The following is an 18,633-nucleotide window of genomic DNA, read 5'->3' as shown; positions in this document are numbered from 1 at the left end:
GCTGTCTAAGGGAACTAAGTGCCAACTGAATGCAGCGCTCACGAGCTGTGGGAATGGCAAAAGAGCGTTGTGGACAGGGGTCATGAGTTAAAGCGAAGCAAGACTGACAACAGAGACGGCTTCGTTGCCACTGACGTCACTGGCGCTTTATAGTTCCCATTCATTTTTACGGTCCTCAACTAACGAGCACACCCCTTATTTTCCACCTACCTCTGGTTCCGTTCGGCAGAACTACGTCCAATGGAGTTGTTGCATGTGTGAGGAATTCGCGATTTGTCCATCGATTATTATGTAAAAATTCGCGAGAAACACGATAGTGCCACTGGTTTTCCCTGAAATCAACTCCTAAGCTCATAAAAAGCTTTCAAAGTTGAGGCAAAATGGAGGAGATAACCCACGCTATCCTGAGAGTCCACGTCTACATCTAGACAAACTCTCCATGCAAAGATACAGAGCAAATATATTAGCAGGGTTGCCATTTTTTAGTTTTAGATTCCCCAAATAAAGTGGCAGCCCTGTCAATGTATCTGCTCCCTATCTTTGCGTGGAGAGTTTGTCTTGATGTAGAGGTGGACTCTCAGGATAGCGTGGGATATCCCCTCCATTTTGCCTCAACTTTGAGAGCTTTTCATGAGCTTAGGAGTTGATTTCAGAGAAAACCAGTAGCACCATCGTGTTTCTCGCGAACTTTCACATAGGAATCAACAGTCAAATCGCAAATTCCTCACACATGCAACATCTCCATTGTCCCTTGTATGATGCCATGTCAAGGATCTCCTTAATTAATTTTCCCTCAATCACCACGTAAACCGCACGGGACATCCTGGAGGAAGGAGCTGTTTAAGTAACGACTATCAATACAGCACGGCCTTTAGAACTGAAATTTTCTGAAATAACTTATCCTTTCCCCCGTTGGTTTTTCACGCTGTCCTGGCTTGGACATGAAATTAGAGAAATCCTAAACCCCCCCCCCCCCGGCCCCGCCTTTTGCCCCTGCACCTGCTCTCGATAGTCCTTCTTCACGTTCCCCATTGATCAAACAAAAATCGGGCCGTGAAGCACCCGTTTTCTAAGAACCGCTCTGCGAAGCTCTCAGGTTCCGCTCGAGGGGCCAACTCCTAGGCCGTTTAGTTTGTTGATCCTGTTACGAGCGCTCCCTCTCGCTTTTTTTCCGAGACGCCAACAACTCAAATACAAGCGGGAATCGCCTTTCCCAGCCGCCGCGCCGCGCTGTATCAAAAAATACCAATCAGGCTAAAATAAATTCAGGGATAGCAGATATATTTTCTCACCAAACAAGAGTAGTCAGGGCTATAAATAATTTTGTCCGGAATAAAGAATGGACCGCTATTTTCTTGTGTGTTAACAGCGCCCGGGCGGGAGGGGAGCGCGGCGCGGCGCGGTCGCAAAGAGCCACCTCTCGCAATTTTCGCGTTGTCAAGTTTGAGCCATCGACCGCGGCTTTTTTTTCAAACCGACCTCGAAACTCCTTTTCGAGGCTCAATCTAATCATTTGGATGTATATCTATCAAACGGAACTATGTGCATTAAGACATGAGCCCTGAGACCCATAAGAATACACGCATAGCACGGCTCACGTCATGATGCACATAGTTCCGTTTGATAGAAATTCGTCCATTTAAAACGCCTTCATTTTAGAGACCTATGCAATTAAGCCTGCTTGAAAGCACGAACAGTTATCGCTCGAACTGTAACAACCTCACATGATGCGAATCGATTTAGACACTCTTCTTAAATTCCTGGATTCAGGTTCGATCGAATCATTCAAAACGGCCTCGTTCAGGGACTTATGCAATTTTTTAGCTTGCTTGAAAGCACGAATAGTTATCGCTCTGAATATTTCAATCTCACAAGATGAGAATCAAATTTGATACTTTTCTCTAATCCGTGGATTCGGGTTCTATCGCATCATTGAAAACGCCTTCATTTGTAGAGTTATGCAATTTAACTTGCTCATAAGTTCGAATAGTTATCGCTCGGAGTATTTCAATCTCCCAACAAGATACGAACCAAATACGATGTGTACTTAACTTGAAGTTACTGGATCTAGGTTCCTTAGATTAGATCATTCAAGGCGCCTTCATTTAAAGAGTCAGTTTTTTTTTGCAATGATTTTTTCCTCCTTTTGTTTTTTATGATGTAGCGCAAGTAAATCCTGCATAAATGGGGGCATATGGAGGAGCTAAAAAAATCAAATAAAAAAAAAATAAAATAAAATAAAATAAAGAATGGAGTCTAGGATAAATGTGCATCGAATTGAAAACTGTTCAGAGCTAGCTCATTTTGACGTTTTTATGGTAAAAGGAACTATGTGCAAAGGGTTTGTGTGAGACCTAGTTCCTTTTGGTATAAATTCGTTCATTTAGGAACTATCACCTATCGATACCCGCAAAAATCATAGAAATCGGCTCAGTTAAACGGTAGGACGAACTGGGACTAAAATGAATAATTAGGTGCTCAGAGAGCTTACAGCAATGAAATGGATTGCATTTCGCAAAAAGGAACCAGGAGCATTGAAATGTTGATAAGATTGTGCAACCTTTTTTGCCTTGTAAGAAAAACCTGACTATCCATCAACGGTGTCTACTTTACTCGCTAAAAATTGTAAATTTTCGACAAAAATTATTTTGTAAATTTTCTATTTTTTCATGATTTCAGTAGTTTTATTGCAAAGAATGAAGTCGCACAATCTTAGCATCATTGCATTGCTTCTGGTTCCTTCTTGCAAAATGCAATCCAAATGTGCACGGTGCACATAATAATTAAAGTTTAATTATTCATTTTCATGTGAGCATGCAAAAATACTGCACTGAGAAAAAACTATGGTTTATAAACCTATTAGAGGTAAATATGGAACACCTATAATAGTCGTAAATAAACTAATGATTCTCGGTCTGTGAACCATACTAAGGTCTCTGTACCTAATTAAGGTACCCCGTACCATAACTAAGGTATATGTGCTATTATTATATGTAGAGGTACTACTATTAGTGGTGTTCCATATTTACCTCTAATAGGTTTATAAGCCATAGTTTTTTCTCAGTGTGGACATTTTTGCGTTCTGGAGAAACGGGGGGCGGGAGCTTTCGCGAATTTCCGGGCTCTTTCCCACCAAACGTGACAACCGTCGAGCGACGCGCACCAACGACGTAGCTCCCCGCTTCTCCACTTGTATCCAAGCGTTTTACCTTTAAAGGAATTTTTTGATTTCTTTTCTCATCCGCCCTTTTGTACACTCGATTCGCTCTGCCCTAAAATTAGAAAAATCCAAACCCCCTGGACTCCTCATTTTGCTTCGCCCCCGCTTCCTCCCTCCTCATTGAGCAAACAACGGGTCCTCTCGCACGAACTACCCCCGCTACCCATTTCGCGCCACCCCTCCCCTCGGACGCCGTGTCATGTCTCCGAATCGGAAGGATCCGCGGGAGGAGCTCGCGGAATGAAAATCGGAAAATATACACCGTTTTGGCAAGTCCTCCGACTCGGAGCTCTCTTATTTTTTTCCGAGCAGGTCTTCTGAGATTTGCCGAGAATGAATCAAAGTATTATTGTGCTTTATTGACCTCTTTGTCCTGTCCCTGCTCCGCGGCGAGCCTGGCAGCCGAAACAAGATTGATGATACTTACGATAGCAGCGCTAAGCTTCATCGCCGATTTCAGATACTAAGATTTATTTTTTAATGTAGCTCTTAACACGCTGCCCTGCTGGATTACTGAAGCGGTTCCGGTAGAATTAGCGGACCCTTCTATTCTCCAGTTCGGCCGAAACACTCCATTCCGGATTCAAATTTTCATTTGACACATTCTCCGTTCTTCGTTAGGTGTTAAAAATCATCCAAAACACTGTAAAAAACTGCTCGGATTATTAAAAGTCGACTAATTCCAGTGTCGAGTGTTTTAAAAGGGCATTTTTCATTTTATGTTAAAAAGACAGCAGTGCGTGCGATGTTCTACAGACTCGTGTAGTCACGTTTTCGGTGTACAAAAAATAAATTATTATGTTCAAAATAAGTAGAGAAGGTTACCATTTCATTCCAGCCAATAGTAATCACAGCTCTATCCCGGGATAATGTGGACTTACTGCTGTTTTGTTTGAAACCATGTCAACTTTCGCACTCTTATTGCTGTCTCTCTCTTTTATGATTGAGACGAATTTCACTGTTCCAGCTGAATCAATGAGTTCGTTTAAACTAAATCATTCGAATTTTGAAGAAAATTCTGTATCAAAATTTGGGCTTTATTGCTCTATTTGATATCACGGAAGAACTGTCTACCGATCACTCATTTCGCACCTCCTCTGGCATGAGAGCCTACCTTGATATCATCATGAGCCGCACAGAAAGCATGCCTTCGTATGTAAAACAGGGCTCATGTGACCATTGAGATAGGCCCTTACGTCAGAGGGGCGACGATTTGTGTACGACTTAGTCTGTATATTCTTATACTAAAACAGACGACACACGTGTATCGTTGAGAACTCGTTAGCTTTAATTACCCACTGGAAGCTTGCTTTATCGTATCTGCTGTAGTCGTGTACGGAGAGCGTTTCCGTTAAGTTGGGAAGATGAGCTTCTCATCCGCTCTGCGAGTCGGAAGTTGGAAAATCAATTCGCGAGTTAATTAACAGTTCCTGCCGGAACTTGAACCAAGTTTTTCGACACTCAATCCTCGAGGTCTGTCGAACGAGTCATTTCCCGAATTGTCTGCGATATCTCGCCGCGCTTACGGGGCAGAACTATCCAAGTTTTGGAAGTGAAAAAGCACACTGCGGATCACAACTAGCAAACTAATATGAAAGGAGATTGCCCGTTTGATCGCATAGTGAGCGAATTAACCGGACACCACCAGTAGCGTGGCGTGCCTTGCGATTTATCGATTTGTCTCTCATTTAAACCTATGGAAAAAGATCGATGAACAAGGTGTTTGCAACGAGCACCTTAATAATCGATTCTTTATTATAGATTCAAGTGGGGAAATATCGAAAATCGATCATTCACGTTTCGTCGTTTCTCCGGACGAAGGAACGTAACCCCGTTCCTAGGTTGCAAAATTGACCCAAGTAATTCAATTTTTTACAAGAATATGTACCCTTGCAATTCTTTCCCGAAATGTGTCCAATTTTTAAATGAGTTCAAAGGAAAAATTAACGACACTCTCAGTTAGTCATGCCTAAGATTCTCCGGTTAAAAATTAATTTGCGAAGGTTTTGGTAACATTGAAATGTAATTACGTTCTTTTGTCAGAGAAACGACAGTTTATCCAAATTTTGTTTTAAAAAGAAATGCTTGGAATAAGCAAAGAAGTTGCTTAAATTAAGCATGCTCATTATTGTTTCAAGAGCAGTAGCGTGGTGTGCTTTACGATATATCGATTGATCTGTAATTTAACCTATGGGAAAGGATCGACAAACACACACTGAAAAAAAAAATAGCTTGGCTCTAGAGTCCATACTCTTGAAAACAATGACAAGAAAAAATACTCTCGAGTCGATCGGATTTTTGCTTCGATTGAGAACCAAGCCTCTTAATTTAAGCGGATTTCCTTTTGATTCGAGCAAAAATCCGATTGATCGAGAGTATTTTTTCTTGTCATTGTTTTCAAGATTCTTGACTCTAGATCCAAGCGACTTTTTTTCCAGTGTGTGTTTGTCGATCCTTTCCCATAGGTTAATGGTAGGTCAATCGATAAATCGTAAAGCGCACCACGCTACTGCTTTTGAAACAATAATGATCATGCTTAATTTAAGCAACTTCTTCGCTTATTCCAAGAATCTTTTTTTAGACAAAATTTGGATAAACAGTCGTTTCCCTAACAAAAGAACGTTCCATTAAATTCGTACACTGGAAAAAAAAAACACATTGAATCTAGAGTCCAGACTCTTGAAAACAACGATAAGAAAAAATACTCTTGATTCAATCGGATTTTTGCTAAAATCAAAAGGAAATCCGCTCAAATTAAGAGGCTTGGTTCTTGATTGAAGCAAAAATCCGATTGAATCAAGAGTTTTTCTTGTCAATGTTTTTAAGAATCTGGACTCCAGAGCCAAGCGTTTTTTCCCCCCATAGAATCCTAAAAAACCTCAGTTTCATCCGCACTTGGTTCCCACTGCCAGCCAACATTCCAGCTGTGTATTTGATCGAGGTCGGCCGTGCAGAATCCAATATTCCGCTCGGATTGTTTAATCTCGTTGCAATTGACTCAAGACTAGTCAAGACGCGGGGAGTTATGAGGTTGTTTATCTGTATGCGGAGTCGGGCGTGCGAGGAGCCAGCCGGAGGCTCGATTCGTTGTCTCGACGTTATCGAACAACCTTGATCGATCTAAAGCATTATCAAGATAGGAAGGTATCGATTCAGTTATTCGATAACGATTCAACGATCAACCCGCAGCGTCGGATGGGACGCGAAACGATCGCAGCATCATAAAGTCGGTGGCTGGTCGGGAATCAATATTTCTGGTCCCGCCTCCGCGCTAGTCTCGCCTCATTTTGATTGACAAATGTTTCCAATTTTATAAACTTGTAGACGTTTTTATGAGAATAAATCATGTTGGCGGAGCGCCAAAAAACCAGCCCCGCGGGCGAGCCCCGCCCCGGCTCGGTCTCGTTGACGATACCCGGTTTCATCCCTTGTTTTTCGCCCTAATCCCCCGTAAAATATTCATAATGCTCCCTCGAAAATTATTTCCCTCCGTTCCTCGCCCGCCGGCCCGATTTCCTTGCATCCCCCGCTCGTTCGCCACTTTCGCCGGAAATTTCGCGCGTTTTTATCGATCCGATCAATACTTGTATTTGCCGCAGTTTAATGAACGTGGGGATACTGAAAGAGAACCCATATAGGGAGAGTATGGACAGGTCGGTAATTTTGAGGTTAGATGATAGAGCTCTTAGGGCCCAAAAGGGCAGCCAACCTATGAATTTAGATTATCCGGAGTGATTCATTATTGCAATTGTTACGATCCGTCGACGGTAAAGCACGTATTTGACTTAGTTTTGGCATAAATCCACTCACTTTTGCAGAGAAACGCTCATTTATGAACATTTTTGGCTATCTTGGTTTGATATTGGAACCTGAAGATTGGCAGTGACATTTTAGCGGCTCTGGTGCTTGCACTAGAGCTGCTATTCCGGACGGTCCCAGCTGGGGAGTATCAACGGACCATGTTACATTGGAGAGACCGCGTGTTGGTTGATGGGAATCGGCGCCATTTTCTGCTGTTTAGGGGGGACTGGTTTTATTTTAATTGATATCTTTTTCCTGTGAGCGAATGCTATGTTGTGTAGTGTATTTTTGGAATCATGGTGATACTGTCAATAATTCAAAACGGGTCTGTGCTTTAATCTCGCACTGGAAAAAATGTACTTTACGTTTAAAATTTGAAAATTCAAATCTATAAGTTTTCGCGCTTTTTTCGAAGAATGCCGTGGTTGGAGCTTCCTAGTCATACTACTCGACATCAGCTGATAGCAAACAAAGGTTACCAAGGAAACCGTAAACGCGTAACAACTACCTACCGTCGCCAGAGCCGCTTTCCGACGCGAATGCGTTGGAGCTTCCTGCTTGTTTCTCTTTCAAAGGTTTGCTGTTCGTTTGGGCACTAAGAGCACCATATTTCGACATATTCATACTCGCCCTATGTATGTACTCTAATTGAACTCAAAATTCGTTGTTTCCCTGACGAAATAACTTAACTCCATTACAATGTTACCAAATTTTATTAACCACGAGAATCTTGGGCATTTTTCATTGAAAATTTTACTAAACTTTCCTCAGATTTCATGCAAAAATTCATACAAAGCACGAGACATAGAAGACGAAAATGCCACGAGCGACCCCATCGGTTGAAGCGAGTGATTGCAGTGGGCAAAGGGAATTTGGAGGAAAAGTTTAAAAACGAGGCCGGAATTTGTCTTTTCTTTCTTCGGCTGTAGCCCTTGCCCTTGAAGCGCCACAAGAAATAAGACGAACTGAACCTTCACAACTCGGATATAGAGCATAGGAAAGGACGCGCGTTGATGACGGCGCAGAGATACAACTATTCGTGCTTGATGGATGTCCGTGTTGCGTCCGCAAAATTGAAGGCGCCGTGGCGCGAGGCGTGAACTCGCAACGCAATGTCTATGCTGCCAGTGAGGTGTCGCTCTAAATCGGGAGAAAAGTTGAAAAACGACGCTCAAATACGTCTCTCCCAGCTTCAGCTGTGTTGACACTAGATTTTTCAATTTGATATCTGATTCTTTTTTCAAGTTATTTGTAGATCTATATCTAAAGCTCGTATGCGCCGACCCTACAACTCCCCAAAAAGGACCAAATCTCCGGGTAAAAATCATGGATAGTTGTCAAAAAAATTCCCTGATACTCGATTTTTTTCTTTTTTTCCCCAGATGTATTTGTAGACCTGTATCTAAAGCTTGTACGTACCGACCCCATATTACCCGCAGCCTTGTTTTTAGCAAGCCTCGGGTCTTGGACATCTAAAGGACCATTAAGATCCTTGTATTTTCCCTTTCTCATATTTGTCTATCGCTTTCGTGTATCAGTTTAAGTAGTCAGCCCGCAGAGAAAAACATTTTCTTGAAGTCCGGCGGAATTCCCTGACTCATTCAAACGACTCATTTGAATTCATCGACTTCATTGAGTCATTCATTGACTTCATTGACTCATTGAGTCATTCATTGACTCATTTAAATGAGCTACTGGACAGAGTATGCTTCAAATGTTTGGGCCTTGTCTGGTTTTCCACTCACAAAGATGCACACTCTGAGCAGCACTGCACAGATCATACGTTTTTCCTGCAAAGAATGTCTCACACGGAAAAAAATTAAATTGCTGATTCAACAATTCAATTGCTAAAAACAGTGAGTGCAATGTTTCAATGTAGATTTTACAACAAAAAAATGCTACTTTAACCACCCCCGTGGTTAAATTAGTTTACAATGTGGTTAGAGTAGCATTTTTTTATCGTAAAATCTACGTTGAAACATTGCACTCACTGTTTTTAGCAATTGAATTGTTGAATCAGCAATTTATTTTTTTCCGTGCAAATACTAATAGCGCACCTGTTTTAAGGAAGAAATTTTCATGAATATCCCACCACGAGGACTGTTAAAACCATTTTATGCCGTGAATATGAGGCGGGCGAAGAATCCGTTAGACTGAAATTACCCCCGGTTCCAGACGATCTTGCAGTCGACGCTGCAAAGAAGAAGTCCCGGATGCTATAGCATATTCAATTTTCGCTCTTAATGCGGCTTTTTACAACGTATTTAATTCTCTTTTACCCGTGAAAACGGAGAGCGCGCTTCCGAAAAGCGCAAATGAGTCGAGTCTTTTGTTTCGCTGAAATCACAAAAGAGGTCCAATGCAGGGCGGAAGCATTAATTTCGTTTTTTTCTTTCCTCATTTTTTCCTTCCTTTGTCTCTCCGCGGGTAAAGTAAGAACATATTTTAGCCCGCGCGGGGCTACATAATACGCTTACCGTTGCTTAGACCTACCCTACACATCACCACGGTTGCCACTCTCAACGCAAAATTCATCCGTTCTCAACTCTCATCCCTACTGCATACTATAGTCCCAATTCGGCTCATCAAAAAATTTGTGACAGAGGAGCGTTTTTCAATGGAGTAACGCTCTAGGAGAGAGGGGTATGGACCTGCGTTATGCTGCGTTACAAGAGGGGAGGGGATCAGTGCCAGAGTTACTGGTTAAATTGACTACTCTCTACTGTTAAAATCACACAAAATCCAAAATGTATCATTCTCATTTCTTCGACGTGCTTTTTTCAAATAATTTTTTGGGATTTTAAGGGAAAGAGGGTTGTTAAAGAATTAAAGGCATTTTTCAAAATTTACAGTCCTTCAAAATGAGCTTTCCGTATAAGTTTGCTAAAAATGGACAATTTAGCCTAGCGCCCCCCCCGGCCCCCCCCCCCCCCAAATTTTAGCGTACCCCGAAATCGTTTGACGTGCATAAGGAGACCATAGATATGGTGTTCTGTGCAAATTTTGAATGAAATCGAACAGATAGATTCTGAGACATCGCTGTAGACAGATTTGGGGGACGCCGCACGGACGGACACACATTTTTTCAAGTATGGTTATTTTGACTCCTGGGACCTTAAAACGTTTAGAAACGATGAAATTTCAACTTTTTATTTTTTTCTTGGAGGATGACAATACTTCCTCTCTACCCTAGGGGAGTGAGAAAGTAAAAATAAGAAACTAGGTATTGCTTCTCGCCACGAAAAATGGCGCCGATTCCCATGGAGCAGTGCGGGCCTTTACCAGTGGATACAATAGTAACATACCCGATGCAAAACGACGGGAAAGAGCGTCCGCTACTAACATGGTGAACGCTTAATATTTGTCAAAATTTTTTTTGAAGTTTTTTGAGGACGGTGCGGCAAAGCTGCCTTGACCGATGAGAACGGAGCAGGGGAGCCGGCGGGAGGGGAGGGTATTTCCTTGGCCCTTTTCAGGTCCTGCCGGGGGCCGTCAAGTGAGCAGTTAATGTACTCCGAAATTGCTCTAATGAGAAGATACGAGCGTACAGAGAGCTCATTCTGGATTTTAGTTTCAAACTTTGAATTATATGCGCAGCACAGGAGCCGAATGTTTTTCTTGGCCAGACTCGTATGAGGGCCCAGAGTGGAGCTGGTCCCGGCTCCCGGTTCGCAAGGAGAACGGGAAACCGAGCACAGGCTCCGAAAATATTCTCTCCCTCCGCTTTTTTCGAATGCCTTCGTACGACTTGTCGCCCCCAGGGGTGTCGTTTCCGGTTTGGTGTACTCTCGTCGACTCTAAGAGGGAATAAAAACAAAAGTGAAATATATGTTTAATTAACTAGTGTTGAAATAAAAGAGAGAAAACTAACCCTGTAAAACCGTAAATTTAGTATGCTAGAATCAGGATTTCCACGGTCAGGGAATACCGGGAAAACCAGAAAATGTCAGGGAAAATCTAGAAATGTCAGAAAATGTTTAGAAAAATGTCTAGAAAATGTCTAGAAATCGTCGAAGCCAGAGTTTCCACAGTCAGGGAGTACCGGAAAATGTCAGGAAATTTCAAAAAGTCAGGGAAAACCTGCGGTAATGTTAGGAAAAATCACGGAAATGTCAGGGAATAATTGATAAGCTCCTTCATTTGATTTCTCGAATGGGTTTGACGTTTCGAACAACAAATTTTGCCTAAAAACTATTTCTAAGTATGCCTTTGTACCATCTAGCATATCTTCAAGTGTCAGGGAATTTCACCAAAATGTGTTAGGGAATTTCATTTTCTAAATTATGCAGCAACCCTGCAAAGCACTTCATTTGCTTTCTGGAGTGGGTCTTGTCTATAGCTTTGTCTACCAATTTCAATAATCGGCCCGCAGGACCCGAATTACAGCAGTTGAGATAGGCGTAAGGGGGAATGGGAGAAAAATTACCGCCAACTGGGCCGAAAATCGCACCAATATCTGTAGTATTCCCAGCTCAAAAAGTTTCCAAATGCAGAATTCCAAGTATAAAGTTGATTGGTTCTGGTTCTGGTTTGGAAAAAAAATTGGAAACAGCGCATTTCAACCAAAAAAAAAAAAAAAATATCAAAGCTCAAATTCAAATCCTAGTTGTTTTGGAAAAAATGTCCCAATTCCGATCCGTATTACCGAAAACCTCAGTTTTGTACTTGAATTGAAAAGTTTATTGTTTCTGCCTCAATGTATAAAAAAATTTTATCATCGACTAGTTTGAAATAACGAAGGAGATACGGTGCACTGCTGGAACACGCCGCGTGCCGCAATGTTAATGCGAACGTCTGGATTCAACTATTCGAACTCTTAGGATGTCCGTGTTGCCTACTTTCAAAATCGAAGGCGCTCTGGCTTTCGTAGTGCTCGCCGTTTTCAAGATCTCATTTCAATGATATGTTTGAATGGATCTGCCGTGCTGATGAGAACGATTCGATAGTCGGTTGACCGATCGAGGATTTTTAAATTGTTGATCATCTACAGGAAAATGTTAATTTCTTTTTTTGCTCAGTAAGTTGCTCACCAATCACCATTTGGTGGAAAACATCGTTGAACTTCGAACACATTTGTTGCCTCACTCGATCACGTCGCTTATAGATTGTGAAGGTGGGTCTTCAAAATATACAGGGTGATCCAGTGTTGAACGGCCAGGCTGCAGGAGCGTGTTTTATGGATCAAAATAATACTTTTTTGTCGTATACAATTTTTTCCAAAAGTGCCCCCAGTCGGGGCTGAAAATCGCACTTTTCCGCGACGATTTTTCGTGCAGGAAAAATCGTTTTTCCTGAATTTTTGCAACAGTTATGAACCAAATCTCATGAAAATTTGTACTCCCCTGTATTTTCATGTCCTGAATTCATAAATGATTTTTAAAAAAATCGAAATCTCAATTTAAAGAAGGGATTTGGGGGTGTTTCGGCTCCTACAGTCTGGCCGTTCTACCGTGGGTCACCCTGTATTGTCTCTCTCTCGAATGTGAGCAAAGAACTCAAGATCAGAAATAGTGCGTCTTCTACGATTCCTTATCGCCTTGACCGGTGCAGTTTGACAACGTTTTACGATGCTCGATTTTCGAAGTAGCAAGAGTGGCCGTAATAACCATCGTTATCCAGCTGGCGTAACTGTACTCGGAGCGAATCATGATTGTGATGCAGCATTGGGACGCAGCTAAATTCGAATCTGTTGTCGTTTTAATACGCGTGTAAATCTGCGCTCATGCTGGTTCTCTGTAGATGGCGAGTTCGCCAGCATTTTTATTCCACGCTAAGAGAAATATCTCCGGGTTTACTGCTCGTATAAGCGTGTCCAGAGAACAAGTAGTTGGAATAAGGCTCCACACTTGAACTGCTATGTTACCGTAAAGAGACGTGTAAGTGCGAAGTTTTGAGGAAATGTACTTTTTAGCATTCGAGCGGAAAAGATCAAATGAGCACAGCTCTATCGCGGAATAATGTGGACCTGCTGTTGTTTCGTCTGAAATAACGCCAATTTGGCGCACTTACTATAAGTCTCTCTTCTTTCGCGTTTTTCTTTCAAGTAAGACAAATTTTGTTGTTTCAGCCGTATCTGTCAATTCATTTAAATTACTCGATGAGTTCTAACCGCCCTCAGAGTGCCCATATTTTAGGGCTCATCCAATGATACATATGTTAATATCAACCATAATAATATATCATAGTGCTGAGAACCATTGGCGTGTAGTGTTTCACGCTTAATCTATCGATCTACCATTTAAAGCTCCGATAAAGGATCGATTATCAGGATTTTCGCAACGAACACCTTCAAATCGATTCTGCACCGTGGATTCTAATAGGGAGAGATCAATACTTATTGAAACCAAAATATCGATGGTCCACGCTTTGATACTACAGCAAACTTCACAGGTCGCTTTATTTGTCTACACTGCCATGCTAAGCAAGAACGCCGTAAATCCGTCGAGATTTTCCCTCGTTTTTTAGAACCCAACACTTTATATCATAAAAACTGTTTTACCCATGCACCTCAAATTTTCAAGTTAAGTTCGTGATAGTATTTGCAAAAGAATTCTGTAAAAACATTGTACCAAGGCACACGAGTTTTTCTGCTATGATACGCCAAAAAATGTAAAATGGCGTTTACGGCGTTTTTGCGTTTCACGGCAGTACAGTCCTCGTCGGTTTCTGCCCAATATTTGTGTGACACTCTCCAACCACCACCCCAAACCCCCTTCCCCCACTCCGGACGTTTGACTCTTTTTCCGGCTCGCAGAACCGGGAAACGCAGCAAAACAAATAAAGATGAAAACTAGATAGACAACAAAAAAAAAAAACGAAACGGGGATCGCGGGGCACGGCCACGCCGAAGCGCACGCACTTTGTCTATTTTAATTAAAAATCTGCATACTTTCCCACAGAATAAATTAAAAGCCGGGGTGAATTAAATTATTCCAGCTCTGTACCTATTCACTCACTAATTAATGCATTTAAAGTAGGAGTTTTTACTCTCTCCCCCCCCCTTCTCTCCGCGTCGGAGTCGCAATTTTCTCCCGGCGTAACCAAAATGTGCACTGCGCCCAAGTTTCCTTGAGAGGCTCCTGCAACCCCCCCCCCCCCTTGTCCCCCTCCATCTGTCCCTTGTCCCGTCCCACCACGAGGCTCAGAAAACTCGATCAGTTTTAATGAGGCGGATTACGTCTTCGTCCCGTGGCGCAGGATAAGATGCAATGGGATACTTCATCGTCTTCTTCCGTATTTTTTTCCCCCTAGGAGACATCCGGCATGTCCCTGGGTCGTCTCTTGGTATATAGCGAAACGTGCACCGGGCGATTTAGATCGCCGAGATTGTAACAAGCGGGGAGACATGGAGAATCTGATCGGACGAGAAAGCTTCCAATGTATAAAACGAAAATATATAAATGCATGGAAAAATATGTTCAATATAGTCAGCTAGTTATTATTGTTTATAGACCGAAAAAAATGCTGAAAAACACATAAAAATACACAAAAATATACATTTAATATATGAATAAAACCACATACATACACACATACAAACCGTGTCACACACCCTGACTCGGAAGAAAGTTTTCCAGGGTTGCCGGCGGTCTGAGAAACCGGGAAAGACAGGGGCTTTGCGGCGACCGAGAAAAGTCAGGAGATTGACACAAAAAGTCAGGGAATTTGATGTTATAGCATTTAGCAGAAATGGAAATCTAAGGAGGGAAAATCTAAGTAGAATTTTTATTCGATTGACAGGGAATCCGAAACTCCTGGAGTCGGGGTAAAGCAAAAATAGTCAGGGAATAGTAAGGGAAAGTCACGGAATTTGAAGATGAAGAAATTATGGCAACCCTGGTTTTCTTATCAAAATAGTACGTAAAATTCGAGGCGGCTCTCTAAAAATGTCCAAATTTAACACACAAGTAAGACAACAGGGGTTTTCTGATGAAGGAAATTTGATTAAGTGATAGTTTGAAACCTAGGAGATTCTGCCCGCTGCAGTTAGGAGTTTCACGCGCCGCAATGTTAATGCCAACGTCGGGATGCAACTATTCGAACTCTTAGGATGTCCGCGTTGCCTACTTACAAAATTGAAGGCGCGCTGGCTTTCATTACTTTTGTCGTTCTCAAGATTACAATTTAGTTCTTTCTTGATTATGAGATCCGTTTAAGTGGAAATGTCATGCTGCCAAGAATAATTCGAACGTCGGTTTGTTAGATTTAGGATTTCTGAAATCGCATGACTGTCGACAGAAAAAGGACCCATTGTTAGGAGCGATTTTGGTCCAATGGACCACTAGACAAGGCACGAATTTAAGCACTCTGAAACGTGGATGTCCCCTTTTTGAAATCTTACGTAGAGCACGTTTCGGCAACAAAAATTATCGAAATTAACTCTTAGCCAAAATATTAACGTTTTAGTTCCGAAAAAGAATTTCCTGCTCACGAGAGAAACTTCAGTCTTCGCGAATCAAATCGCGCATTTTACAATACTTTTAGTAAGCCTCTGAATTTAGCAGCGCTCCTTCCCCGCTCTATGTTGTTCAAAGTGTGAACAAGGTACAACAGCCGAGCCTAAGCGCCGAGATTAAAGCTGCCATTTTTAAAAAGCTGAAGCTTCCATTTGTTGTGGAAGTTTAATTGTAATTCTGACTTGTGGTCTACCCACGAGATTTAAAGGGTGTCCGATGTTTAGGAAAGGTCAGTGGTCTGAATCACCCTGTATATTCAGTGCCTTGCAGTACTAGAGATTTTTGCGTTCCCTAGAAGATAAATCCGTCAAAAAAGCGAAGTTCATCGCGGTGCTGCCAGCAGATAGTCACAAAACATCGGTTTTAAGCTACAGGATAATCCTGTGTGCGAAGGAAGAAAACCGTATGAGTATTCGCAGGTTGCCAAATTTCTTACAATAAAACAATTTTTTATAAAAAAGTAATGAATATTTTTCCTTGAATAGTCTTTTAAAGAATAATTTTAAGATAAATGTCACAAGTTTTCCAGAAATGTCGTATTTTATCGAAAGAAATTTGGCAACGTCCCAGGGTCCGTACGGCGCGGCGTTCTTCCTGAGCGTGATAGAATGAGAGGGATGCGTCCTGTAAATTATATTTTTCAGTGTTTCCTTTTTAATTTGCAAACCCAACCCTTCGAAAGCGTGGCTCCAACTCTTAAAGAGGCTGAAGCCTGTTTTCCTCGACCTCGAAGCACTGCTAACCTCGACTGAAAGGAGTCGCTGAAGAAATGTCGCAGAGGTGTTTCAACGAGAGTCTAGAACTGCGGATGTCATTCTGGGGCGGACGTTAACGAGGCCAAGAAATCGAAAGTGAAAACCTCCCGTCAACCTCTTGACGCGCTGATTCGTTTAAAATAACTCAAATTTTTTACCTTTTCCCCCTCGTTTCACGTGCCACGCTCTCCGTTCCCTCTCTCCCCTCGTTCTCTGTAGTTTATTAGCTAAAAAGAGTTATTTCGTCATCACGACGGTGCACATTTTACCCGTATCCTGCCGTGCCAAGGAAAAACGCCGTATGAACCTTCAGGCATCGCCAAATTTCCTCTGATAAAATACGAATTTATTGGGGAATTGTAAATATTTTTCTTCGAATTTTTGAGACTTTTTTGTACGCAATTCAATCTAAAACATCTAAAAATTTCAAGGAAAAATATACATAGATTTCGTCAAAAATACATGTTTTACCCGGGGAAATTTGGCAACTCTCGAATGTTCACACGGCGTTCTTCCCTAGCACGGCAGTATTACACATATTACATTTACGATGTTTCGTCGAGCAGCGCTGATGTTGAAAATTGCCCTATACAGTGGTCAAAATGTATAAAACTAACCTAATCGCCTAATTCTCATTCCATTTTGGACTGAGTCTCCGCCCATTAGTACCTGATTTTATCTACCGTGGCATACCAGGAGCGCAGCATATCGGCCTGCTATCAACTTGAGAGCTTTTTTTGAGCTTGGGAGTCGATTTCAGAGAAAACCAGTGGCACCATCGTGTTTCTCGCGAACTTTTACACCAGAACCAACAGTCAAATCGCAAATCCCTCACACATGCAACGTCTCCATCGAGGATGGCTTTGGTTTTGAATCCGTCTGTTTCGAGTTGTTCGCACACGTTCATTTTTTTGCCCTTTTCGCATCTTCTCGTCACCCGTAATTCACATTTTCAGGAGGATGTTTCTAATCAATTATTTTCTTTGTGTTGCAGATCGGAAGGTGCCGCCTCACTTCACGATCCCTCCGCCGCCGGTGGTGCAGGTGACTCTGGGGGACAGCATCAACCTAACGTGCGTGGCGGCCGGGTCGCCGCTCCCGCTGGTCAAGTGGCGCCGCGGCCCCGCCGAAGACCTCTCGTCCGACGACAACCTCCCCGTCGGCAAAAGCGTCCTCGAGCTGGAGAACCTCAAGGAGTCCGACAACTACACCTGCATCGCCGCCAGCGCCATCGGCAGCATCGAAACCACCACCATCGTCAAAGTTCAATGTAAGTTCCGCACCACGCACCCTGGATCGAGTCCAGCGTTCGAAACTCACATTTGAGTTTTAGGAGCCAAGTGGCGCATCAAGCCCGATTTTAGGCGCCATTGAAGATTTTTTAGGGGCCAAATATACTTTTTGCCCATATATTACGGCGCATTTAGTGAAAAGGTAGATGCAAGATGTCTCCGTAAAAGAACTAGTAAGTAGCTGTAACTTGGGAAAGACAAAAGCGCAAAGGATGAAATCGTGAAGAATAGAAAAAGCTTTCACTTGTAGTGCTGATTATTTCGAATGATCACCTGATATGAAAATTCAGATCTTTAGGGGGCAATTTTTAAGGGCCACGTTGGCGCAGAGCCTTCATTTTTTAGGCGCCATGGCCGATTTTTTAGGCGCGCTGTCGCCTGTGAGTTTCGAACACTGATCCAGTCTATAGGAGAGGTCGAATAAAATTTAGAAACTTTAGACGCTTATAACGCCGTTTATATAAACTTTGAGGTTCTAAAATTGGCTCCAATGGTTTCCTCGTAAAATTTTCTTCTTACAGCACTCGCACTCCTTGAAATCTAAAATGTGACAAAATAAGCATCAAAACATGCAGATTTAGAGAGATAGCCTATTTATTGAGATACTTCAAACATTGCGTAATGCGTGAAGTATCCCGGTAGGTTTGTAGGCGCCAGTGCGCGTTTCGCGCCAGCAGCACGCCGCGCCGCACAGTGGATCGAGTCAATAGGAGAGCTCGGATAAAATTTAGAAACTTCAGACGCTTATAACGCCGTTCATATAAACTTTGAAGTTCTAAAAGTAGCTCCAATGGTTTCCTCGTAAACTTTTCTTCTTACAGCATTCCTTGAAATCTAAAATGTGACAAAATAAACATCAAAACATGCAGATTTAGAGAGATAGCCTATTTATCGAGGTACTTCAAACATTGCGTAATGCGTGAAGTATCCCGGTAGGTTTGTAGGCGCCAGGCGCGCTAGCAGCACGCCGCGCCGCACAGTGGATCAAGTCTATAGTAGAGGTCGGACAAAATTTAGAAACTTTAGACGCTTATAACTCCGTTTATACACAAATTTGAGATTCTAAAAGTGGTTTAATTGGTTTCCTCGTAAAATTTGCTTCTAACAGC

The 18,633-nt window shown here is 42.3% G+C and overlaps 1 protein-coding gene across 7 annotated transcripts in view; it reads left to right on the top strand.

Moving 5' to 3' along the window:
• The window catches only part of Lar (tyrosine-protein phosphatase Lar), a 384,960-nt gene that overhangs the window by 325,066 nt on the left and 41,261 nt on the right, over nucleotides 1-18,633 (top strand). For all 7 annotated transcript variants that reach the window (XM_072300255.1, XM_019047742.2, XM_019047739.2 and 4 more), the window contains one exon: nucleotides 17,227-17,502. In XM_072300255.1, the coding sequence (XP_072156356.1) occupies nucleotides 17,227-17,502 (276 nt within the window). The remainder of the gene's footprint in view (nucleotides 1-17,226; nucleotides 17,503-18,633) is intronic.

This window comes from Bemisia tabaci, chromosome 5 (assembly GCF_918797505.1).
Source record: "Bemisia tabaci chromosome 5, PGI_BMITA_v3".
NCBI classification, from domain to species: Eukaryota; Metazoa; Arthropoda; class Insecta; order Hemiptera; family Aleyrodidae; genus Bemisia; species Bemisia tabaci.
The sequence above is the reverse complement of the archived record's forward strand: the minus strand, read 5'-3'. Positions and strand labels throughout refer to the sequence as shown.